At 34.0% G+C, this 26,952-nt stretch overlaps 1 protein-coding gene, 1 long non-coding RNA gene and 1 other non-coding gene across 4 annotated transcripts; 2 read left to right on the forward strand and 1 right to left on the reverse strand.

Moving 5' to 3' along the window:
* The first annotated feature begins 771 nt into the window (after positions 1-771).
* Positions 772-6,064, forward strand: LOC120082782 (uncharacterized). Of its 2 annotated transcripts, XR_016531155.1 has the most exons (3): positions 772-849; positions 2,441-2,532; positions 5,650-6,064. It is a non-coding gene; the product is annotated as an uncharacterized LOC120082782 (long non-coding RNA). The 2 variants fall into 2 exon arrangements; XR_005483280.2 differs by lacking the exon at positions 5,650-6,064 and having other exon boundaries at positions 2,441-2,749.
* A 9,652-nt stretch (positions 6,065-15,716) lies between these two features.
* Positions 15,717-16,619, reverse strand: LOC150034343 (uncharacterized). The gene is made up of 3 exons (XM_090316681.1): positions 16,380-16,619; positions 16,129-16,290; positions 15,717-16,001 (listed from the first exon to the last, which is right to left on the reverse strand). The coding sequence occupies exons 1-3, from the start codon at positions 16,617-16,619 to the stop codon at positions 15,717-15,719; spliced, it is 687 nt and encodes a 228-aa protein (XP_090172807.1).
* A 964-nt stretch (positions 16,620-17,583) lies between these two features.
* Positions 17,584-17,687, forward strand: LOC120084356 (small nucleolar RNA R71). Its single transcript, XR_005483715.1, has one exon. It is a non-coding gene; the product is annotated as a small nucleolar RNA R71 (small nucleolar RNA).
* Positions 17,688-26,952: the final 9,265 nt, after the last annotated feature.

A 26,952-nucleotide genomic window follows, 5' to 3' on the forward strand; every position in this document is an offset into this window, starting at 1 on the left:
AAGCCATAATAAATAAATAAATGATTTGACTAAAATTTTTACAAAATTTATAAACCTTTTTTTTTTTTTTATGAAAATATAGATTTGAATCACCAATTAAAAAGAAAAAAAGATAACATGTTATTGAGTTATGCTTTATTTTATTAGATCAAAATAATTATGAGAATAAAATATAATTAAAAAAAAAATGTTAAGAAACCAAGACAAGATGTAAAACCTTAAAACAAGACAAGGGTGTTATTGGGATTTCGAGAAGAGAAAAGTAAAAATAAAAAAAGGAAAAACAAAATATAGAAGTGGCGGCATACATTGAAAAGTTTTGAAAAAGGAAATTTAAAGAACCCAAATATGAAATAAATAAATAAATAAATGGGTCAATACGAGGATTGCGCCAATAAAAGAAGATAAATAAATAAATAAATAAATAAATAATTTTTGTTCTTTTTTTTTAATTAAAAAAAATAATAAAAGGCTTAGGGCTTTTAAGGAATATGAGCAAGATACAGCTAAGCAAAGATCTGACCAGTCACATTCAAGAAAAAGTAAAAAAAAAATTAAAATTAAAATTAAAACAGCCAATAAAATATAGATTAGGTGCCACGTCAGCATTAAAAAACGCGTATATATGCTGACTCTTTCTTCGGTCATCTTCATCTTCCACTGTTCTCTCCTTTTCTCTATCAATCCTTTTTTCTTTTTCTCTGATTTATTAGAGAGATATTTTCTTTCTTTTTTTCTTTTTTTTTCTATATATATTTATTTCTCTGTTCTATTACCTCCATAGCAAAAAAAAAAAAAAAAAGAAAAAAGAAAAAAGAAAAAAAGTTCTTCAACCTCTTGTTCTTCTAGGTAATTTTTTATTTTAATTTCGTGGGATTTTTTTTTTTTTCCTTTTTGATTTAGCTTTCCACTTTTACTCAGCCAAAAACAAAGGGTTCTTCTTTATTAATATTTAAAAGGAAAAGTTTGATTCTTTCTATAAATTATGAATTGTAAATATGGTTTGGAAAAATGGGTTGGAAGAATTGAGGCGTTTTTTAGTTAATTAAACGGTGAAAATCTAAGTTTTTTTTAAAAGATAAAAAAGAACCATTTTGGGTGGTTTTTTTTTTTTTTTTTTCCTGATGAGATCTATTTTGTTTAAAATGGTATTTACTTATTTAAAAAAAAATGTTTTTGAATGAAATAGTAACGTTTGTTTAGTGAAGAAATTAGGTGGAAGAAGAAGAAGAAGAATGAACAGGCGTTATTTGCGGGTGTAGCATCTTCAAGATTCACAAAATGCAATATTATCAAAATAATTAGATGCTGGAAAAAAAAAAAAAAAAAAAACTCTACTTGAGAATCTTGATGATGCTGCATCAGCAATCAAACGGCTATTATTTACTCCACACACACCCCCGAAATTATTATTATTATTATTATTATTATTATTATTATTATTATTATTATTATTTGTTCATGTTGTACTCACTGCCTAAAATCTGATGATTCTCTTTTTTTTTTTTCCTTCTCATATTCCTTCAGGTGGGTTTCTCTCTCTCTCTCTCTCTCTCTCTCTCTCTCTCTCTGTGTGTGTGTGTGTTTTATTTTTTCTTTCTTTTTTTTTTTAAAAAAATTTATATATTTGTTTATGTAAAGCAATAATATCCATCCATGGATTAATTAGATTTGAATTTTCTTTATCTGTTTATTATATGGCATCTCTTTGGATAACCCTGATACCAAATTTCCTTTTTATCATTATTTTTCTTCTAATTTCTGTATATAATGTTCCAAATATTACATATTTTGGGTGAAAATTAGAATAAAAAAATTAAGGAGGAAGAGAGATTATTCTTTTTGCTGCAGAAGTAACTAACACGGAAGACGGGAGCCACTTGTTTGTGACTTTTTCAGAGGGTTCATACTAACGTTTTGACTTTCTAGTATCCAAACGGATTAGTAGAGTTTTATGCTCTTGAATAAGCTAAATCATAAGAGTTGTCGTGTGGAAGGTATTCCATCGGCCTTTACTTTCTGTTCTTGGCCTCCTTCGCTCGAGCAACTCTTTTTGTAAAATATTATAATATGGGTTTTTTTTTTTTTTTTTTTTAAAAAAATTATTATTAGGGTTGAAGTTTGAGTTTGTATGATTATTTTAAAGAACATTATTGTTGACCCAGATGGGGTTGAGAGAAATGATGATTGAAAAATTGGAAAATTGGATGTTGGAAAAGATCCAATGAAGGGATTGGGAATTTGTCATTTTCAATCTTACTGCCCCATTGTTTGTCATTCATCCCTTTGCTTTTTCCATCACAAGTAGTCCATCTCTTTGGTGGACCATCTCCACATAATCAACTTGTTGCAACTTGAATGTTTTTTTTTTTTTAATTTTTTTTTAAATTTAATGACTATTAATGACATACAAACCTAAGTTAAAGAGACTTTCTTTTAGGTATTTTTGTGGCTTTGTAAAGCTTTGGTATCACTATCTAAGCCTTTTGTTCACAAATCACAAATATGGGGCCTCACCATTTCATTACTCAGGTAAACTCAAAAATACATTTCAATATTATTATTATTAGTAGTATTAATGTACTAAAACTAAACCCCATTTTCTTTTTTCCCCATATGGGTATTTGAATGGCTGATGACATGTTGCACTTCATGTTTCAGAAACTTTATTGTTGATGTAGTTGTTCTTGTTATATATTTCCAATCTAAAAACGCATATATTATATATATATATATATATCTTTTGTTTTGTTTCATTTGTTTTGATTCTTACATTGCACTCACATCCAAAAATAAGAGACCGCAACAATGTGTCGTGTAGTTTTGAAACAGTTGATGTATGATAGAAAAAAGTTTCAAAAGAATCTCCATAAGAGACATGCAAATTTTTTAATCACTCATTGATTATTTTAAGATATTGTAGCGACTTCACGAAATGTATATTTTGTGGGTAGAGGAAGAAATAGAATCGTAATTCAAAATTTAGAGAAAATCAACATAGTCACAATTAACTAATTTAAAAGATAACGGGAGATTTGTTAAATTTGAATGGTAGGAGATAGAAAAAGTGATATTTCTTTGAAGTAAATTGAAAAGGATCTCAAACAACATAACATACATTTGTTTAGATGAATAATAAAAGGGGAAAACTAAATCTTCGACTTTTTGGTAAATGAATATATTTTAATCAAAACTAATCTACAATAAGTTTTAAGTTTACATTAAACACTTAGAAAATTTAGACCTCATTTTATAACTAAAATTTAAATTCTAAACCAAATTTAAAAAATAAAATCAAGTTAGAACATAGGGAAGGAGACAAAAGATGAATGATGGAAAATAAGGTAAGAAATGCACTACATGGCAGAGGTTAGTGTTAGATGATTTTTTTGTCTGTTTAACCAAAAGAAAAAAGAAAAAAAAAATCTGTGTAATTTTGATCCGTACGATATAAGATGTCCTTTGGCTAAGATTCCCATGTCTTGTCATGTTAGTTTTTGGTGACTGTAAACATCTCATCTTGTCCTATGCCTCACTTATACATAAATACATTATATCAATATTTAGGTTTACCATAAATTATACCTATTTTTATGCATTCATTTCAATTCAAAGAATAAAATATTTTTTAAAACTAGACAAATTTGCGATATGAAAATTTGTGATTGAACATTTAGATAAGTTCGAGATGCATTTATTTATATATATATATATATAATTGAATTTTGCATGTGCTAACTTCGTTATCTCTTTCTTTCATCCACCTAACATACCTTTATTTTGTTGTGCTTTTATTTAGAACTTCTTTTGCATAACTTTTTACATCTTTAGATTGAGATTCTTTGCCATATTTTCTATTATGATTTGTCCTTTTTACATATATTCATGTTACTTTGTCATTGTGTACACTTTAAAATTGGTACTAACGTCAGCTCTAAATTTTTATGTAATTGTTGCTCAAAATAATGCTAACCAAATGACTATGATATAACTATTGGACAAAGACTGACTGTGTGGTACTCCATGTGCTAAAAAGAAGTTGATTGTTAGGACAAAATAGAGGAGCAAACATGCCCTACTTTTGAATAATGTATGAAATCTCTCTCATAGACAACGTCAATGTATTTTATTGATTATTTACCTCTCGTTTAGTAATTATTTTATTTTTTTAAAATTAAATTTATTTTCTCCCTATTTTTTATAATAATTTGTGTCATTTTTAAGTACGATAGTTGAATTTTTAGTCAAATTCCAAAAGTAAAATTTTAAAAATTATTATTTTTTTTTAGTTTTCGAAATTTGGGTTGGTTTTTTAAACCATTAGTAAAAAGTAGATAATAAATTTGGAGGTAAAAGTAGTATCTGTAGTCTTAATTTCCAAAAACGGAAAAATAAAAAAACCAAGGTTTCGTTTGATAACCATTTCATTTTTTGTTTCTTATTTTAGAAAATTGAGCCTATTTTCTTTTCATTTCTTACCATGATTGACATCTTTCTCAAGTACAATTTTGAATTCTTAGCTAAATTCTAAAAACAAAGACAAAATTTTAAAAGCTATGACCCTATTTGGTAACCATTTTGTTTGTTTGTTTTTTTTTTTTTTGAAAATTAAGCCTATATCATCTATATTTCTTATCATGATTTGCATCTTTCTAAAGTATAATGGTTTAATTCTTAGCCAAATTCCAAAAACAAAAACAACTTTTTTTGTTCTCAAAATTTGGCTTGATTTTTTAAACCATTGGTGAAAAATAGATAACAAATAAAGAAATTTGGAGGTGAAAGTAGTGTCCATAAGCTTAACTTTCAAATTTTAAATCTCTTGGGTGATGATATAATGTATTAACTAGTTGAGTTTATGCTAAGGTTAGCACTATTTGCTTACTATATCATGTGAAATTGGTACTTAGTTATATGTTTATTTAGGGTCTGTTTAAATTCATGGGAGAAAAATATATTTTTCAAAAAAGTTATTTTCTTTTAAATTCTTTTGATAAAACTTTTTAAAATATAAGCTTTTCAAAAGTTATTTTAAATGGTTGTCAAATACTTAAATTTTTATTTCTTTCGAAAATGGCTTATTTTCAAAATTAAACCCTTCAAAGGTTAAACCATTGCACCCGTGATTAAATACATCACAAAATCATTTAGCTAATGAGAACATGAGAGAGGTTAAGTAGAATAACTCTGGGATATTTTAATGTAATTTATTTATTTTATTTGAATTTAATTTATTATTAAAAAAAGAGTTTAGAAGGAGTTAGTTTCTTCAGCCCTGTTCTTAAGGAAACGAATTAATGGAAAATTTGGACGGCGGATCCACCTTAGAGACCCAAAATATTAAATGACCAATTATTTGAGAAAAATGTTAAATGACCTTCTGTTGATGTCATGATTGAGTGAAGTTACAAATATGCTCTTGATTTATTTCTTCCTCTTTCCTTATTCTTCTCCGATGCGACCTTCAACCTTTTTTTTATCTTTCTCTCTTTCCTTCCTCCTCCTCTTCTCCTCCTCCTTCTCTGTAAGGACCTTCAACCTTTTTTTTTCTTTGTTTTTCCCTCTTTCCTTCTTCTCCCCTTCAGCCTTTTATTCTTTGTTATTTTTCTCTTTCTTTCTTATTGATGGCATTGAAAAACCAACTTGCAGGGCATCGATTGTTCTTCTTCTCTACCGTTGATACTTGCAACTTCTTCTTTGACCAACTTCAACAAAACTAGAATTGATAGAACCAAAGAAAGCGAGATGGAGAGAGAGCGCGACTATGAAAGAGCGAAATTGTGAGATTTTGAGCCAGTTCCATGGGAATTTGCTTTAGCGTTGAGATTAAAGCTATTAGTAAGTACAGGTAGAGCGAGAGATACAGAGCGAGAGAGAAAGAGAGCGAGAAATATATAGAGAAAGAGCGAGAGAAATATATAGAGAGAGCGAGAGATATAGAGAGAGTGAGAGAGAGATGCTTCTTCACGTGAGTGTGAGTATATTTTGGTAACTTCACCCGAATTTGATGTCAGCAAAGATTCATTCAACATTTTTTTTAAAAAAAAAATTGAGTCATTTGACATGTTTTGTCCAATTTATGAATCATCCGTATAAAAACTCCAAGAATAACTAATGTGGAGGGAGGTTGGACACTTTGATTCCTTTTAATCACCTTTCTCCTAAAGAAAGGGAATATGCTTCCAGAAATACCTTTTTTTACACACAAGCTTTTTCTTTCTAAAAACATCGATTCAAAAAGGGATCTGTGTTAGCATACAAGTTTACAAAAATTCATAAAATAATTTAGCTGAATAGAACTTGTCTTGAAAAGAGTTGTATCTTGGGAGAGAGTGTTGAATAAGTCAGTGTAAGTGGAGGCATGTATTCTCCAAGGATAGCGTTCTACACATCTCAACCCAAAATACACAGACTTTCTCAAAACTCTCCTTTGCTAATTAACATTTTTATTTAAGAAGCACAGACACGAATAAGATAGGAGACAATGACATGCCAATTTATAAAAAACTAGGATACTGATACGTTGAAGATATGTTTTATATATATTATGATAATACCCAATTAATTGTTAGAATACTCATTTTAAGTTAGATTAAAGTAGATTTAAAAGAGAATAGGAAAAAATCCAGTAGCATGGAGTGGTGGTTGAATGACTAGAACAGATGACTGGGAAAAAATAGGAGATGGAAATTGAAGAATGAAGTTAAAGATAAAGGGAGAGGGGGTGTAAATCATGATTTGTAGTGAGAGAGAAGAGAAGAATGAAAATTTAATTACTATTACGTTTTTTTTACCTTTTATTATTTTATTTCTAATCTATTTTGTTTTGGATTGCTAGATTTAAGTGAACTTTTAAATAAAATAGGTTGTGGGTTGAGTTTTTTAAGTGGTTGGAATTAATTTGAAGAAAAAATGATCCATGGTATCCTCTTCACGTATCTAAAAGGGGATATGCATATCTAAAAATTAAAAAATTAAAAAATTAAAAAAAATAAAATACTTCAAATCATGTATCGGACATGTAATTGCCATGTATCTAGATGTATCTGTATCAGATACTATCTGCCACATATCTAGACGTATTCGTATCAGATACTATCTGTCACGTATTTGGACGTATCCATATTAGATACGTATTTGATACCGATTGCCTGCATAATCTGAAGTATTTGTGCTTCTTAGATTTTTATTATTATTGATTTGTTTGTTTACAATATTCTTACACAAATTGACTTTTATTGTTTCTGTAACAAACCTGACTTTGTGAGAACTATTACTGGGTCATTTTTCCATTCATGAAATCTCAAACCAAGACTAGTTGACTATTTGACCAAAAATAAAACTTCTAAAAATAATTAAGCCTTCACTACAACATAACATAATTTAAGAACACAAAAGAAAAGTTTAATTCAAGATCCCCAAAATTTTGATTATAAATAAATAAATAAAATATTTAAATTTTAAACTACCAAACTAAATTATTCTCTTTTAAACATTCAAAACTTCTTAAAAATATGACAGTGAGGGGAATCATATTTACTGGTCCCAAGGCCTTGTCATAAATCCTCTCATCATACTGCCCAATACAATTCTTTCCTTTACTTGAAAAAAATATTATATGAAAAGGTGAATATATAAAGTACTCAATAAGTAACCCTTCACTATTGGGGTCAAGCTATGCAATCACGTGCAAACATGATTTGAATGTTCTTAATTGATGGGACCTGAAACTTTGTTTTTTCTTATATTATCCTTGTTTCCTTTCTCCTAGATGTGCATCAATTTCATATACACATCAGCTCAATGTTTATCAATTTTATATACATTGAACCCTAAATATGGGCGGTGCATCAATTTCATGTGTGAGTGTGCATCATTTACATACACACCAAATCTATCTAAGCACATCAATTTCATGTTAACTTAGATTTGTTGGACTTGCATCAACTTCATACCATCAATAACTATGGAAAGAAAAAGAGGGTTAAAATTATGATTTTTTAATATTTCATATAACATATGCATATACATGATTTCCCACATAATTTCATATAAACTAATAATCTTGAAAATATAATTGCTTATAAATATTATCCATAAATTCCATAGTAAGCTTATAAAAACATCACACTCAACATAAGTTCCTAGTAACAATTTAATTGACAAAACCAAAATATCACCAGTAAAATCTAGCATGACATGTATACATGTTCTAATATATTTCGATAGTAAGATCATTTACCTTAATATAAACCCAAACAATTCAAACTCTTTTTGCTTATGAAAAATCTTGAATCAAACACTATACACAAACAAAAATATACTAAGATGTTTAGGGCTCAACCTCATACAAAACTAAATTCTACTTGTCTCTAAATAATTTTACCTACACCATGGCTTGATTCTAACTCCACTCGTTCCTAATCCAACACAAAATTTAGGGGTTAAAAACCAATCTACAACATTATTAATTTATCTAAAAGAGCCTTGAAACCTTAAATATTTACCAAAGACTCACCGAAAACAGCCTTAATTTCGCTGGAAAGTTTCCAAAATCCTTCCAGAACTCTAATTTAGCCTCCAACCATCATAAATCAAATCTTAGGCCAAAATGTAGTGGGTATTCAAGACCAATCACAACTCAAACATCCAACATATCGAATCTTACAGAATACGTGGTTAGGATTTCTGTTTTATATGTTCTGTCATGGCCTCCATTAAGTTAAAATGTAATTTACGTAAGGCTAGAAAATTTTGTGGACAAATTTCAAATAATGGCAGTAACAAATGAAATTTTGGTTCACTACCTTAGGTCTTTACTATGTAATTTCTTCTAGTGGTAAAGAAAAACAAAAACTATAGTGTCAGCTCTAAAGACATCACTTCTAACCTAAGCATGACGACTAAAACTAGTGTTTATAAAAGTTTATAAGAAAAAAATATTTTATGTCTTGAAAATATTGTTGTCGGTCAGAGAAACATCGTCACCTATGACCTCTAACCAGACAAATATTATTTATACTTCACCAAACCACTACTTATACTACTAGGAAGCACAAGTGGTAAGTTTGGGGTCGAACCATAGAGAGACCAAGAATTAAATATCTCCTAAGCTTAATTTGACTATGGAAAGCCGTAAAAATTGGAGTGGGGGAAGGGGGTGTTGGTTTTGGTTGACAGGATAAATTAAATGCGGAATTAAAATGCAAAAGGTAAATGTAATCTAGGATAGAGGTCTATCTAATTTCTAGAGTAAAAAGGAGAATTCTATAAAATTTCTATCATAGAATTCATTAACTAAACAAACATTCTATTCTATGCATGCACAACTACTAAATTAATTCGATTTAATTGGTCTTCACAAAGGTTGAAAACTAATTAAAACCAAATCAATCAAACGTCCCAAGCATTAATTAAGGTTGGAAAGTTATTCCCTAATTAAACTATATGCTTTTAATTCTATTGGATTCGATATCCATATAGAAATAGAATTCATATGTATGAAGATTGAGGACTAAATTGTGTTGATTAATTGATTAGAAAACATTATTCAATTAATCAAATTGTTCTTTGAACTTAGGTAGAACATGCATTACTAAGATTATAGTCCAACCTATAAATCAGAATATCCACATTCAATCCTATGCTACTGGGGTAAATTCAAGCATAGACGAACACAAGAAAACGCGCGAGCACGGAATTAACTAGCAAAGATATGCAAATATGATAGGGTCGTCGATCCAACACATACACGCAAATCTAAATTAGATCAAGATTCAAAGAAAGCATAAAATTAAATAATATTGAATATAATTAAAGAAATCTCAAGAAATTGAACATGGAACATCTTACTCAAAGAATTAGATTGGAATTACCTCATAAATTCATAGATAAATTCAAGAAAGAGATCCAGTCCATCCATTATAACTCAAAAGAAAATAAAAATCTAACTTATTGATGTTGAAAAGATAAAGGAAAAGGAAGAAAATTAAGCCTCTCCTCGGCCTCCATCTAAATATGAATTCAAAGAGACCCAAAAGAAAAATATGTATAGAAATCATGTGTAGCATTACAACGTTCAAGATAGTATTGCAACACTCTTGTCGATCTAGCCCTCGAGCGTCAAGGTGGGGTGGCAACGCTGCTGTGATGCTGTGTTGCACGCGCCCAGATGTGGCATTCTATCAAAATTCGAAACGTTGCGTCGCTAAGTGTTATACATTCCAATGTAGCCCTGTTTAGGCAGCTATTGGCTTCTAGTGTTGCACGGGAGCATGACATGAGGGTCGCGACGCTGGCATCAATGGTAGAATGGTAATTTTTATGACTTTTTTACAATTGGTGCATCAAATCTCCAAATTAGCTCATTTTTTACTCGTTTTTCTTCCAAATGGTTTCTTTGCCTTCTGGGATAAATTTACCAACAAAATATGATAATAAACATCAAAACCTATTTTCGAGCCTAAATTAAGCTAGAAATTATAGTTATTTTTTAGAACTATCAAACACCCCCAACTTAATTCTTGTTCGTCTCATGCAAGGTAAAAACACATTCAAGCCAATACATTCAATCTTGCAAATTATGTTTATTCAAACTGCAAAGGTTGTTACTGTAGTCTTAACAGTCAAATAGGATGAAATCTACAATCAATAATGGAATTCGATTATAATCAATTAATGAAGTGCATTTTTAGAATTTATTCTAAATCTATTCGTGCATGAATGAGCCTAGAGCTTTGCTAGTTAAGCTTGCACATCCTGGAAATGTTGTATAAGGTTCTCAATCTGTTTTCCCTTACACTGTCTCAGTTATCGATTTTAGACATACCAAACTTGCAAAACAGAGGGTAACACTAAAACAAGGGTACCTAAAAACTCACACACAAAACGTAGAGGGCATTTGTTTTACTAAGAGGGCTACCTTTCATATTCAACTGTCGGGAGTCTATCCACTCTTTTCTCGTGGGGCCCTAACTTGACACGACAGAGGTAACTCTTTTCACCTCTATCCATGCATAAACACATTTTTTTATTTGCTAGCTAGCAAATGCTTTTTTTAGTGCTATAAATAACAATTTTTTATAGCAACTAAATTGCTATCTTTTTTTTTTTTTAATAGCACTAGACCCTTTTTATCCACTTTGTCTAGTTTGGCTCTAAAATAAGTTGGTTACTGGTGTAACTAGTTTGAGAGAGAAATTTTTTAAATAATACCTCTTGAAATTATATTGAAATGAGGGGAACTAAACTCTCTACAGCCTAAATAGAAAATAGTTACCAACGGTAACTTTACAAGAATTACGATTACAATTAAAGAATTTGTTATTCTAAGACAAAAACCTAAATAATTGGGCATAAGGCTGTTTAAAATTAAAATAAAAGGCCTCAGGTACCCTTAGGTAACATCAGTTACTCTAAAGACAAATGTGGGCCTTTCGGGGTGACAACAAAAATACGAACCAAATATATAACTCTAAGTACGCAAGACCTATGTTCACAAAAAAGAAATGACTTAAAGATGTATGAGAGACAAGATTTTTTTAAAATTGGGCTAAAAATCATGATTATGATCTTCAAACATTAGCTCCTACAAATCTAATCACAAAGAGAGTGCGTCATAAATTATTCATCATAACAACCAAGCAAAATAGCAAATAAATATATCAAGCACATAAGCATTGTTTGAGCACAACGCTCACGGACCCTAAGCTAATATATAAACTACCCAACATGTACCCCACCCCCAACTTATCTCTAAATTAAGCTTTATGAAAAATAAAAGAGTCAAGGGAAAAGAGAAACTCCACTGATAACATTCTCGTGCACGAGGTGGCAAGTAAGAGGGTGCGACTTCATTTGATTCTTTTTTTTCTTCTTCGTTAGGAGCAAGGAGAGCCACCTACAAAAGAAAAACAAAAAGCTAGTTAAGAAAACAATAAAAGAAAACAGTTAATTTGTTCACCTGGTGATGTAACTGTTCGTTGCTATCGTGATTTGTTCTAGGAGTGTATTGTGTAAAATAAATTGGAGAAATAAGTTCCAAGTATAAGTGATGCGTTTATGCTTCGTTGCGTTTAAGTAAATGTAACGCGTTGAGAAGTCAGATATTTACAGCAGAACGCACACAACTCCTTCTAATGACGTTCAAGTTTTCCTAAACTAGACCTAAGTATAAATCTAATTTAGGTTCCTGGTAAGTCTAGGGTCGAACTCAGGGATTCAGTTAACCAAACGCAGACCTTGCGTTGTATCTACTGTAGGGGTTTTCCTAAATAAATGTGAGAAATGTGTTATTTACACTAAATTGATGTGCCTGTGCAAGAGATGCAAAAGAGTTGAGTGGTGAATGATGGATCATGCGAAAATGGAATTTAAGGTAAGTGGACGCGTCGATCTAAGATGAGTGTACACAACTAGGATGTGATATGGATGAAATTGAGTGATTTGCTTATCTTTTGTTTATGCATCAGACTTCATTCAACATTTCTCAACACGAATAACATACAAAGCTTATCTCTAGGAGGCATGCGTCTAACACAAAATGCAATAGACACCATTAAGTTTATCTCTAACTGTACTAGGCGTCCTACTTAATGCAGCTATGTTATTTTTTCGAACAATCTAAGTTAAAAGATGTTGTTACCAATTTGTCAAGTTGGCTTGAGCTTTAGAATGAAGTTGTGCATAAAGTATTAATGCATTCAACATAAACAAGAAATAAACAATGGCAAGTATGATGGATCAAACATATGAATTTTATAAAGAAACAGAGAGTCTTTACAAAAGCAATATTTAATCAAATGGAATGAAGTGATAAATGAAAAGAAGGAAACTGAGTCAAGCCAAAGAATACAATCTCTTGTATTTCTTTGGCTCAATCTCGTTATGTACAATCACTTGTTTAGAAATTGGATGGAGTATCTTTCTCAAGAGTAGCTTTCTTCGCTCCCTGATCGGCGGTGGTGGTGGTTCTCAACCCTTCTGATCGTCTAGCACCACAACACAGCCTCTACGAACTAAACCTATGACTACAATATACAGAGAGTAAGGATCTTGATAATTTTCAAACTGTTTAACTCTGGAGGGACTTCATCTATTTATAGGTGTTCGTCACGTCCACTTGGTGAATGGGCAGCATTAAAGTCCATATCCTGGTTAGCATTAAAGTCCATGCCCTGATTAGCCGCCTGACTATCGGAAGCTTTTCAGACGCCACCTGTTGCGTGGAAGCTTTTCAGACACCACCTACTGTAGGTGCCCATACTTGCAAGTGGTAATGTGACACAATTAGCCTGGAGCAATGAATCTTCTCTGCTTTGAACTCCCTCCGACGCATGGCCCATGCGTTAGAGCTTTTCCTGCAACACTTGTCTAATGCGTTAACGTTAATCCTTGCGTTGAAATCCTGCAATACAATGCGTTAGTGCCGCGATATTTGGATTGTAAGCAGTCCAGCCTCTGTGCCCAATCCTTCCACATTGCATTGACGACTTTCTCCAGGATAGACTTGATTTCTCGATTTGATACTTCCGTTTGACCGTTTGTTTGTGGATGGTAAGCAGTGGCGATCTTGTGCCTGACATTATATTTTGCAAGTAATTTGGAAATGATGCGATTAATGAAGTGCGTACCTTCGTTGCTTATCAGGGCTCTTGGCATTCCATAGTGTGTAAAGATGTTCCTGGTAAGAAACTTAGATACAGTGGATGCATCATTCCTAGCACAGGCTACTGCTTCTACCCACTTAGATACATAATCTACTGCAAGTAGGATGTACTGTTGGCCACAAGACAGGGGAAAAGGTCCCATAAAATCTATACCCCAAACATCAAACAGTTCAACTTCGAGAATATTGTTTAAGGGTATTGCGTCCCTTGAAGAAATATTCCCGGTGCGTTGACAGGGGTCACATTTTCGAATAAACTCTCTCGCGTCTTTAAAGAGGGCGGGCAAAAGTATCCGCTTTGAAGGACCTTCGCTACGGTTCTTTGCCCACCGAAATGCCCCCCATAAGGAGAGTCATGATGCTCAGCTAAAATGCATTGTGTCTCCTCCTCCGGAACGCATCGACGCATTATGAAGTCAGGGCCTTGTTTATATAGAAACTGTTCATCCTAAAAATAAGACTTGCTGTCATGAATTAACCGCTTCTTTTGCTGAGAATTAAAGTTCCCAGGGAGTTGCTTGGTGGTTAAATAATTGACTATGTCCACATACCAAGGTTCCCTGCCTTCAACTCTAAACAGGCTTTCATCAGGAAATGCGTCCTTGATTTCACCTTCTTGGGCTTGCATTTCTTGATTCTCTAGCTTGGACAGGTGGTCAGCCACCTGATTTTCTGTTCCCTTTCTGTCCTAGATATCAATATCAAACTTCTGTAGTAGCAGCACCCATCTTATCAACCTTGGCTTCGCGTCCTTTTTATTCATCGGGAATTTTATGACTGAGTGGTCGATGTATATGGTGGCTGACACACCAACTAAGTAAGATTGAAACTTTTCAATGCCAAAAACTTTAGCCAACATTTCTTTTTCAGTAGTGGTGTAATGTTCCTGAGAGTCATTTAGTGTTTTGGACGCGTAGAAGATGGAGTGTATCAAATTACCCTTCTTTTGCCCTAACATTGTTCCTACTGTCACATCACTCGCGTCGCACATGAGAATAAAGTGCTGCGTCCAGTCCGGTGCTATCAGTACTAGGGCTGTCGTCAACACATACTTTAAGGTTTCAAACGCATTAGTGCAGTCTTTATTAAAGTCATAGGGCCGGTTCACCTCTAGTAATGCACTCAGAGGTTGCGCAATCTGAGAGAATCCTCTAACGAACCATCTATAGAAGCCGACATGCCCTAGAAAACTTCGTAAAGTTTTAACATTTGATGGTGGTGGAAGTTTTACTATGACATCTATTTTGGCTTCATTTACTTCCAAGCCAGCCTTAGATATTTTGTGACCTAAGATAATTCCTTCAGTCACCATGAAGTGACATTTCACCCAATTCAGCACCAAGTTTGTTTCCTCGCATCGAGTGAGGACGGCCTCCAAATTATCTAGGCATGACTAGAATGAGTCTCCAAAGACTGAAAAGTCATCCATGAAGACTTCAACGGTCTTTTCTAGGAAGTCAGAGAAGATAGCCATCATACATCTTCAAAATGTCCCAGATGCGTTACACAGCCCAAAGGGAATATGTCTGAATGCAAATGTTCCAAATGGATAAGTAAACGTAGTCTTCTCCTGATCTTCCGGATCTATCAGAATCTGGTTATAACTAGAGTATCCATCGAGAAAGCAATAAAATTCTTTGTCTGCAAGTCTGTCAAGCATTTGATCGATGAAAGGAAGGGGGAAGTGGTCTTTCTTAGTTGCTGCATTGAGTTTCCTGTAATCCATACAGATGCACCAGCCCGTGACAGTCCTCGAGGGTATGAGTTCATTGTTGCTGTTGACTATCACAATCGTTCCCCCTTTCTTGGGAACGCATTAGACTGGATTTACCCAGCTACTGTCGGATATAAGATAAATAACTCCCGCATCCAACCATTTTAGAATTTCTTTCTTAACCACTTCTTTCATTATGGGGTTTAACCTTTTTTGAGGCTCGATTGACCCCAACTTCCCTTCTTCCAGTCTAATCTTATGCATGCAATAAGATGGACTAATGCCATGGATATTCGCAAGCATCCAGCCTATTGCACGCTTGTGCTTTTTCAACATTTATAAGAGAGATTGCTCATTAGGCTCTGTAAGATTTGCAGAAATGATCATAGGTAAAGTGTTGTTGGTTCCAAGGAACACATATTTCAAGTGTCCAGGTAACTGTTTTAACTCGAGTTCTGGTGGTTCTTCAAGTGATGGACGCATTGGTTTTGTCCGCCGCTCACTCAAACTTGGCAGCTCTGATTCTTCCAGGTTCTTCTCCAATGCGAGGACCTCACATACATGAGTCTCTTCTTCAGGCAACTCAATACTGTTTAGTTGACAATCTTCACTATCTGGGAACTTTAATGCGTTGAGCACATTAAAACTTCACCTCCTCATTGTCCATACGCATAGTTAATTCGCCTTTATGCACGCCAATTAAAACTTTCCCAATAGCTAAGAAGGGGCGCCCAAGGATAATTGGTACCTCCTTATCTGCTTTATAGTCCAAGATAATAAAGTCTGCTGGGAATATGAGATTATCAACCTTCACCAGAATATCTTCAATCTTCCCTTCTGGGTACTTAATTGTTCTGTCAGTGAGCTGAAGAGTAACAGAAGTGGGTTGTGCTTTGCCAATTCCTAATTTCTTAAAAATTGAAAGTGGCATGAGATTAATGCTGGCTTCTAGATCACACAACTCATGACCCACATCCAATCCTCCTATGAACAAGGAACTGTAAAGCTCCTAGGGTCCTTCTGCTTCTTTGGTAGACTGTTGCTTACTAACGCGTTACATTCCTGCGTTAGCGCTATTACATCCTTCTCGCTGACTCTTCTCTTCTTTGTCAAAATGTCCTTAAAAAATTTGACATATGTTGGCATCTGCTCCAAAGCCTCTATCAGTGGAATGTTGATATGCAGTTGCTTTAGGAGCTCAAAAAAGCGCTTGAATTGTTGTTCATCATTCTTCTTCATCAGACGCCTAGGAAATGGTGCGTTTAAAGTTACTTCAGGCTTTCCCGCGTTAGACGTACTGGGTTCTGAATGGCTCGTAGTCTATTGAACGTGTGATGCGTTCTTTCAAAGGACTGCTATTTCTTGGATCATTCTTCTTTCTTCAAGAACTCTTCCACTTCGCAACGTCACCGCGTGACATTGCTCCTTCCCATTATTGTTCCCAGGTGTTTCAGTATTTCTAGGTAGAACTCCAGGTTGCCTGTTTTTCAACTTGCTCGCTACTGGATTTCCAGGTTTTTTATAGATGACGCCTAACTTTCCAGCAACGCGCCATTCTGGGCTATGTACTCCTTCAATAGGTTCTTAAGCGGAGATCCTGAGCTCGACGTTTGTCCTCCTTTATTAAAAGGGTTGTTGATGTTGCTGATGCATTTGTTGAAATGCAGGCGGCGGTCCATTCCTTTGCTGATGGTTCGCCCCTGGGTGGTGCTTCTGATGATTTCCTCCTGTCTAAGAAAAATTCGGATGGTTTCTCCATCCAGGGTTATATGTATTAGAGAATGGGTTGGTTTTAATAAAGCATACTGACTGAGGGTTTTGTGGACATTCAGCATAGGAGTGAGGATCTCCACAGCCCACACAGCTAACCATGGGCTGCCTAAACGCCTCTATCTGTTGATTTAATGCGTTTCCCAGCGTTATGTTTTGTAGAAGGCTAGTCATCGTAGCCACTTGAGCAGAAAGTGTGGCTATTGCGTTGGCATCAATAGAATTAACGTTCTGAGATCTCTTCTTCCTGTCAGCTCTTCCATCATTCGTATCATCTACCCATTCCATATTGTGTTTTGCAATGCGGTCTAGTATCTCTTTTGCCTCAGTGTAAGATTTGTCCATAAGTCCACCAGCTACTGCTGTGTCTACTGCCATCTGCGATGCTCTATTTAGTCCTCCATAAAACGTCTCCATTTGGATAGTTAGAGGTAGTCCATGGTTCGGCCAATTCTTGACCAAGCCCTTAAAACGCTCCCATGCAGCGTTTAAGGTCTCAGCATCTTCTTGTTCAAAGTTCATAATCTCTCGATGCCTCCTCGCGTTGGTGGTAGGTGGGAAGTATTTTTGCATAAATTTTTCCACCAACTTCTCCCAGGTGGTGATTTCACCAGGCTCTAGTGAGCTCATCTATTGTTTTACGTCATCACGCAAAGAATAGGGAAATAAGGATAGCCTGATCGCCTCTGGGGTGATTTCAGGAATCACAAATGAATTACACGTTTCTAGGAAACGCTTCATGTGGGCGTGAGGATCTTTACCACGACCACCCCCAAATTGTCCAGCAGACTGGAGCATTTGGAGCATAACAGATTTCATCTCGAACCTGGTTCCATCCGGCGTTGGGTATATGATTCCTGGAGAGAAATCATACAGTACAGGGGAGGCGTACTCCCTCATGGGACGCGTGCTGCTATTCGCCATCAGGATTGGATTCTATGTAGTATGAGTTAGTTGCTGATTTGCCTGTTCTTCCGCCATTGCTTGTTGCATGTTCTATTGTCTGAGAAATTGCTGCCTCAACCTTCGACGACGGTTAGATCGGTTCCTACGCCGGAAGGTCCTTTCAATCTCGGGGTCGTATCTGAATTCAGGAGTGCTCTCCCTGCTCATAAACGTTCACAAGCTTAGGCGTAGCTTATAATACTCCCTTGACCGAAGTGTTCCTAAAATCGATACAAATGAAATTTCCAGTTAGTTTTGTTTCTGAATCCCCGACAACGGTGCCAAAAACTTGTTCGTTGCTATTGTGATTTGCTCTAGGAGTGTATTGTGTAAAATAAATTGGAGAAATAAGTTCCAAGTATAAGTGATGCGTTTATGCTTTGATGCGTTTAAGTAAATGTAACGCGTTGAGGCGTCAGATATTTGCAGCAGAACGCATACAACTCCTTCTAATGACATTCAAGTTTTCCTAAACTAGACCCAAGTATAAATCTAATTTAGGTTCTTGGTAAGTCCAAGGTCGAACTCAGGGATTCAGTTAACCAAACGCAGACCTTGCGTTGTATCTACTGTAGGGGTTTTCCTAAATAAATGTGAGAAATCTTTTATTTACACTAAATTGCTGTGCTTGTGCAAGAGATGCAAAAGAGTTGAGTGGTGAATGATGGATCATGCGAAAATGGAATTTAAGGTAAGTGGACGCGTCGATCTAAGATGAGTGTACACAACTAGGATGTGATATGGATGAAATTGAGTGATTTGCTTATCTTTTGTTTATGCATCAGACTTCATTCAACATTTCTCAACACGAATAACATACAAAGCTTATCTCTAGGAGGCATGCGTCTAACACAAAATGCAATAGACACCATTAAGTTTATCTCTAACTGTACTAGGCGTCCTACTTAATGCAGCTATGTTATTTTTTCGAACAATCTAAGTTAAAAGATGTTGTTACCAATTTGTCAAGTTGGCTTGAGCTTTAGAATGAAGTTGTGCATAAAGTATTAATGCATTCAACATAAACAAGAAATAAACAATGGCAAGTATGATGGATCAAACATATGAATTTTATAAAGAAACAGAGAGTCTTTACAAAAGCAGTATTTATTCAAATGGAATGAAGTGATAAATGAGAAGAAGGAAACTGAGTCAAGCCAAAGAATACAATCTCTTGTATTTCTTTGGCTCAATCTCGTTGTGTACAATCACTTGTTTAGGAATTGGATGGAGTATCTTTCTCAAGAGTAGCTTCCTCTGCTCCCTGACCGGTGGTGGTGGTGGTTCTCAACCCTTCTGATCATCTAGCACCACAACACAGCCTCTACAGAACTAAAACTATGACTACAATATATAGAGTGTAAGGATCTTGATAATTTTCGAACTGTTTAACTCTAGAGGGACTTCATCTATTTATAGGCGTTCATCACGTCCACTTGGTGAATGGGCAGCATTAAAGTCCATATCCTGGTTAGCATTAAAGTCCATGTCCTGATTAGCATTAAAGCCATGTCCTGATTAGCCGTCTGACTCTCGGAAGCTTTTCAAATGCCGCCTGCTGCATGGAAGCTTTTCAGACACCACCTGCTACAGGTGCCCATACTTGCAAGTGGTGATATGACACAATCAGCCTAAAGTAATGAGTCTTCTCTGTGTTGAACTCCCTCCGATGCATGGCCCATGCGTTAGAGCTTTTCCTGCGGCACTTGTCTAATTCGTTAGCGTTAATCCTTGCGTTGAAATCCTGCAATACAATGTGTTAGTGCCGCGATATTTGGTAATGAAACTTCTTTTGCATGAGTTTGCTAATGTTTGAATAAATTCATGCGTTTCTTCTAAAAATGAGGAGAATCTATCATTAAAAACCTTAGTTGTTCCAAATTAAGAGCAAAAATCACTTGTATTTCTACAAGTTATCAGTAACCTAAGTGTGCCCGAGGGCTTTTCTTTTAATTTTAAATAGGCTTGTATCCAATTCTTCAGGTTTTTGTCTTAAAATAACAGATTCTTTAATTGTAATCTTGATTCTTGTAAAGTTACCGTTGGTAACTATTTTCTATTTAGGTTGTAATAGGCTATAAAAAGTTTAGTATTTAAACTAAACTCTCCCTTCATTTCAATTAAATTTTAAGAGGTATTATTCAAAAACTTTCTCAAACTGGTTACACCACCTGGCTCCCTCCAAGAAAGAATTTTTCTTTTAACGTCAATTACTTGATGTCACTCGTTCCTTTTTTAAGGTACAAAGAAGTTCTCATACTTCTCCGATCCTTTGTTGGATGAGTCGATATAGCCTAGCAAGGCTATAAGGGTTCTCATCTTTTGAGAAGAACCAGATAGGTTGAATTTTGTGTTTTTAGAATATCTGCAAAAAAAGAGAAAAGAAAGGATCAGAAGACTCAAATGGCTTGACCGAGCCTAAAGAAATAAAAGATTCTACAACTGACTTTGATTACTTACGAAAAGATGAGAAATAATAAAAAAAAAATATATATATGAGATGCTAGAGAGAATAACAGAATGAGACTTGGTAGCCTCGAACTCTATCACTTAGGGCTCCTCGAGATGAAGCTCAAGCTTGTACTTAAGCTCACTAACTTGCTTTTTATATGATAGTGGATATACATCTTCATCATCACTGATAAAAGGATAAAACTCCTCAACAAACTCGACCTCTGTAGTATAAATGTTGTATAGCTTTGGTCGAATATCTAATGGGAACATGGAATTTGCAAGCTGAGGAACATGATCAACCTCAACTAGCATGGGGGTTTGAGTCTCCAAGTGAGACTCAATAGACTCCTGCTCACACTCAAAAGTACCATTAGCAAGTTCATACATTAAAGAACTCAACGTCATACCTTGGCTTGAAATTTGAGGACTCAACTACTCAATATGCTGGTCAATTCTAGTCACTCCACTACTCAACTTAGTAGGATTAGAAGATGGTAGCAATAAGGACTCCTCAAGCCTCCCAACTGATTCAGTAATCTAACCAACAAGGTCACACATATTCTGAAATTCAATTCTAACTTCGAATTTGGAATAGAAGCTATCCTACTGGAAACTCGAAAATTCATGTTGTTTATAGAGGTATTCCTGCACAAACTCACAAGAGCTGTTAGAAAGTTCCCTAACCAAATCCTCAAATTAAGGAAATACCTAAATTTGCAGAAGAAGCATGCATCGACGTCAAGTTTGGGCTAGGCATCTCCCAAGGGCAATAGATGTCACAGACATGACCATGTGAAAGCTAAGGACATACTTTGGATGGATGACATTGAAGCAAATAGACTCGACATGTCTCAAGCTTTTGCAACTGCCTAGTAGCCAAAACTTGAACAAGAGAGGTTAGTTCAGATATTTGGTTTCTAAGCTCACTAAATTCTCTTACCTCTTCTTCTCTTTGTTAAGCTACTTACCTTGCAAAAAGCACATATTAGATGTTCCAATTGTCTTCCATGATAAAACAAGTAGATACGAGAAAAAGAAAAATATTTTTGGGGTTTTTAAAGTTTAAAATTCAAATTTAACAAAAAGAGATTAATTGCCTTGCCTCCCTGGTAACGACGTAATTTTGTTGTTACCAACGAACTTTAACCAAACAAATATTATTTATACTTCACCGAACCACTACTTATACTACTAGGTAGTACAAATGGTAAGTACGGGGTCGAACCATAGAGAGGCCAAGAATTAAATCTCTCCTAAGCTTATTTTAACTATAGAAAGCAGTAAAAATAGAAGGGGGGAGGGGGTAAATGTGAAATTAAAATGCAATGGGTAAATGTAATCTAGGATAGGGGTATATCTAATTTCTAGAGTAAGAGAGAGAATTCTATGAAATTTCTATCATGGAATTCTTTAATTAAACAAACATTCAATTCTATGCATGAACAACTACTAAATCAATTCGATTTAATTAGTCTCTACAAAGGCTAAAAACTAATTAAAACCAAATCAATCAAGCTTCCTAAGCATTAATTAAGATTGGAAAGTCATTCCCTAATTAAACTATATGCTTTTAATTCTATTGGGTTCGATAGCGTCCATATAGAAATAAAATTCATATGCATGAAGATTGGGGATTCAATTATGTTGACTAATTGATTGGACATGCTTATTCAATTAATCAAATTATTTTTTGAACCTAGGTTGAACATGCATTACTAAGGTTCTAGTCCAGCCTATAAATCAGAGCATTCACATTCAATCTTATGCTATCGAGGTAAATTCAAGCATAGATGACAACACAAGAAAACGCGCGAGCTCAAAATTAACTAGCAAAGATATGCAAATATAATAGGGTCGTCAATCCAATACATGGAAATTTAAATTAGATCAACATCCAAAGAAAGCATAGAATTGAAGAATATTAATTCTAATTAAAGAAATCTCAAGAAATTGAACATGGAACCTCTCACTCAAAGAACTAAATAGGAATTACCTCATAAATTCATAGACAAATTCAAGAAGGAGATCCAATTCATCGATTACAACCTAAAAAAAAAAATAAAAATCTTATCTATTAATGCTAAAAAGATAATGGAAAAGGAAGAAAACTAATCCTCTCCTCGGCATCCATCCAAATATGCATTAAAAAGAAACCCTAGAATGAAGAAACATATTTATAGAAATCGTGTACAACATTGCAACGTTGAAGGTAACATTGCAATGTTCTTATCGATCCAACCCTCAAGCATCAAGGTGGGGTGGCAATGCTACTGTGATGTTGTGTTGCACGTGCAAGGACGTGGCACTCTGTCAAAATTCGCGGCGATGTGATGCTAAGGGTAATATTACAACGCTGCCATGTTTAGACAGCTACTGCCTTCTAGCGTTGGAGCGTGGCATGAGGGTCACGACACTAGCATCAATGGAAGAATGGTAATTTTTGTGACTTTTTCATAATTGGTGCATGCAACCTTCAAATTAGTTTATTTTTTGCTCGTTTTTCTTCCAAATGGCTTCTTTGCCTTCCAGGATGAATTTACCTGTAAAATAGGATAATTAAACATTAAAAATCTATTAACGAACTTAAATTAAGCTAGAAATTATAGCTCTTTTTGAGAGATATCAACTATGAGCGTTGTAATTGTGTTTATAAAATCCTATCCAACTAAAAAGTTCTCTATAATTACGGGAAGCCTTAACAAAAAGTATGGATCGGAAGAATTAAGCTTTAAATGGCATGCAATAAAAAAATGTGTTGATTTCAAAATGATATATGGGAAGTCTATATTTGACCATATTCATGGATTCAAGGATATCTTTTTTAATTTGAAAATGAAGGGAATTAAAACTACAGGCCAATCTGCTGAAAATGAAAGGAATTTAAAAATCATGCAGTGGAGAATATGTTGTATTAGTGGTCTACCTCATTGAAAAAAAATTATCCCTTCTTAGTAAGATTTTCAGTGGCTTCTAATTAAAATAAAAAAATATAAGGATTTATATTACGATGAACATTAAGAATTGAGGTCAAACATGGTGAAAATTTGAAATAGATATCTGCTTTTAATAGTAAGTCAAAGCTTGGTTGATAAAGCATATAAAGCTATGCTTAAAAATTTCAAGATTTTTTGTAGCATAACAATAACAAAGCAGAAGATAAAAATTTGGATCCTCCTCACGGTTGGATCTATGGCAAGACAAATCATCCGACAAAAAATTGCTATCAGTGTAAGGGTAAAACATCCAACAAAATACACCAATACTACAAGCCAATCTGCTGACGGCAGACTAGGCCGACTCCGTTCTCCAATTGAACATGTATTATATCAGTAATCTTGAGTTAATTTTAGTCTTTAACTCAAATGATTGATGGTTTGACTTCTTGTCATGTTTTACTCAAGATTTTTTATTATTATTATGAATTATGGTGCCATATTTGTAAAGATGGGGAATGGAAATGAAGTCCTCACTTTGTTATCTTTTAAGCAAGGAACTTCTGACATATTCAAGAAATCTCCAAAAGTTAGTTTTTAGGTAGAGTAGGGATTAAATTTGTTTTTGAGATTGATAGGGTTGTTATTAGTAAACGTATTTATTTTATTGGTGAAGATTATTTAGTAATCGATTGTTTAAACTCAATGTGGTGAATGTTGATATTTGTGAATGTTCATGTACATCTATTGTGACCAATATTGAACGTTTTGATATACAGCAGGGTAAACTTAGACATGTTAATTTCAATAATTCAATAAAAAGAATGATAAATATGGAGTTAATCCCTAAATTGGCTCTAAATAATAAACATAGTTTTGAAGTTTGTGTGGAAGCCAAAAAAATCCAGAAAACCATTTAAATTAGTAGAGAAAAATTCATCTAACTATGTTTGTAATTGCAATAACATACACATTGACTCGTGGTGGAAAAAGATATTTTGTAATATTTGTGGATAATAGTTCAAAGTACTCTCATGTGTATTTAATTATCTCTAAAGATGAAGTGATCAATGCTTTTAAAATCTATAAATGATTTATGTGGATTGCATGGGTTTAATTCATCAAATTACTCCTCCTTATGCACCCCAATCCAATAGTGTGACTAAAAGGAAAAATAAAATAAAATTTTATTAGATATGATCAATGGTATGTTGTTGAGTTTTAGCCTAGAGTTATTTATTAAAAAAAATATACGATAAAACTCCATGTGAAATAAGGGAAAATAAAATCTCCAACTTGAAATTTTTTAAAGAAAATTAGGCCTAAAACTATTGATTATATATTTGTTGGATATTATTTGAATTACACTACTGACAGGTTTTTAGTTTAAATTTAGATGTTTCTCGTTATACAAAAATATTATTATTAAATATCGTGATGTTATTTTTTTAAAAAAAATCAAAAAATAATTTAAATAAGCGAATTGGTTAAAGTTTTAGTAATAAAGAAGTATCTCCTGATTTTAATCCACATTTCGGGATTGTTTGGGGTTGGGGCGCTGACATGATATAGAATATAGGGAGTTTTGATCGAGTATGAACGATCGAGTATGATCGAGTATGAACGATCGAGTATGATCGAGTATGTTCAAGTATTAAGATGATATACAACACACGGAAGAAAAATGATGATGAGATACAAAACACGTTTTGAAAATGGACCAACAAATAATTAAAATCGGTGAGATAGGATAATGAACCTTCAAATACTGGGATGATATAAAATATGGGTATATAACATCTCAAGTTGAACCTCCAAATAGCCTCTAAAAGTTTTGGGATGATTTTTATATATATTTGGTCGAAAATGACCCAAAACGTATTCAAAATACGCTTATATATATATACTCAAACATGCCTCATATTTCGTGAGGCTTATCTCGATCGCAGTCAAGTGTGAAATTTTGGGCCGTTGGCCCATTCCCTTGGATCGAGTCGTTGCATTGAGTGTGGCAAGAGGCCTCTGTTGGTGAAGACCTTGGCTAAGGCCAAACATGGAGGTTTAGGCCCCTCCCTTTTCCAGTCCTATTTGTGTCATGGGGGTCAATGTTTGCCCCGTCCTTTTCCTAGTCTGATGCATCTAATCTTCGGTAGATGTTGCTTACGTCCTTTGGTCCATAATTATCCATAATTTTTTTTTTTTTATTTAAAGGTTAAACTTAAAATGTGTCATACATATATGCCCATACAACGTACTTGAAAAATATGTTATTTGCCTTGTATTTAAAATGGTTTTTACTTGATTTTGTTAGATTTAATGTCATTTGCTAGTGTTTTTTAAGATTTGAGTACGAGAACAAGATAAGCAAGAAAGGAGGGGCTAAAATGCTAAAATGGGACTAAATTAGATAGGGAACCAATTTTGCCCAATAAAGTTAAGAAGGGACTAAAATGCTGAAATGGGGAAGAAAGAGACGCAACGCAGAAGTGCCCGAGATGAGGGGCGTCGCAACGTTGCACAATGCTACGTGCAGCGTCTCGACCCGAGCACTTATGGGAGCGTTGCGACACTATAATGAAAATTGCGCAACCTAAAGCCCATAGAGATGCAGCTTTGGACGATGCTGCAACACTGTTTTGTGGCACCATAGTGCAGTGAGTTATTTTAAGAAAAATTTCACTCTTAATTATCGTTTTTCTATTTAAGTCTATGGTTTTCAACGACCCTAAACATGAAATTATAGAGCCTTATATAGTGTTAAACTACAGAAAAGTGTGAGAGAATGAGAGATTTTCTTGAAGATTGTTTGTTGATTTCGAGGTTAAAATCAAGGAGTTCTCGACATCTTCCATAGACAAGATTCACAACTATAGTAATGTTTTCCTATTTTCTTTATTTCTTTACTCTTTGTATGGTTGTAGTAATGTATGAAAATATGTTTGTAACAATGATGAGTGACTAAACGTTTTAGTTCTAGGATGTTGATGAACTTCTTCATGGATTTAAGTTAATGCGTAGAATTTTCTATGGACGTCTTGAATTTTATTATTGTACTTATTACATTAATTGATCATCGATGCATGTTAAATCAAAGACAAAATATATTATTAAGATTTGAAGTGTGTCTATTTCTCCCTCCCCTAGCCTCCACTTCTCTCTTTGTTCTTCAACTACTTCAGTCTTCATCCTTATTCTCAAATGGTTCTCTTTCTTTCTTCCCATCCCTTCTTTCATATTTTCCAAATTTCTTTCTTCCACTCCAACACTTGTTGCTCCTCAATATGATCCTCACCATAGTCTCATTGTTCTACTGCAGTTGGACAAAGATTTTCCTTTGCATTTCAAACTTAAAAAGCACTTTTGATTCTGTAATATTTTAAATTTCATTGAAAAAAAAAAGAAAATGTTTTGAAAACTCCATCTTCTTCCCACTGCAATACGACCATCAACATCAAATTGAAATCAGATTC

This window comes from Benincasa hispida, chromosome 8, assembly GCF_027475165.1.
Source record: "Benincasa hispida cultivar pf3 chromosome 8, pf3_genome.v1.1, whole genome shotgun sequence".
In the NCBI taxonomy this organism is placed as follows: domain Eukaryota; kingdom Viridiplantae; phylum Streptophyta; class Magnoliopsida; order Cucurbitales; family Cucurbitaceae; genus Benincasa; species Benincasa hispida.

Excerpts from the sequence above, each read along its gene's own strand:
- LOC150034343 (XM_090316681.1), bottom strand. The coding sequence starts at position 16,619 with ATGAAGAAGAATGATGAACAACAATTCAAGCGCTTTTTTGAGCTCCTA. Across the intron at positions 16,291-16,379 it reads AGGACCCTAGGAGCTTTACA|AAATTAGGAATTGGCAAAGC; the intron begins GTTCCTTGTTCA and ends TCAATTTTTAAG. Across the intron at positions 16,002-16,128 it reads ACTATAAAGCAGATAAGGAG|TTCCCAGATAGTGAAGATTG; the intron begins GTACCAATTATC and ends AACGCATTAAAG.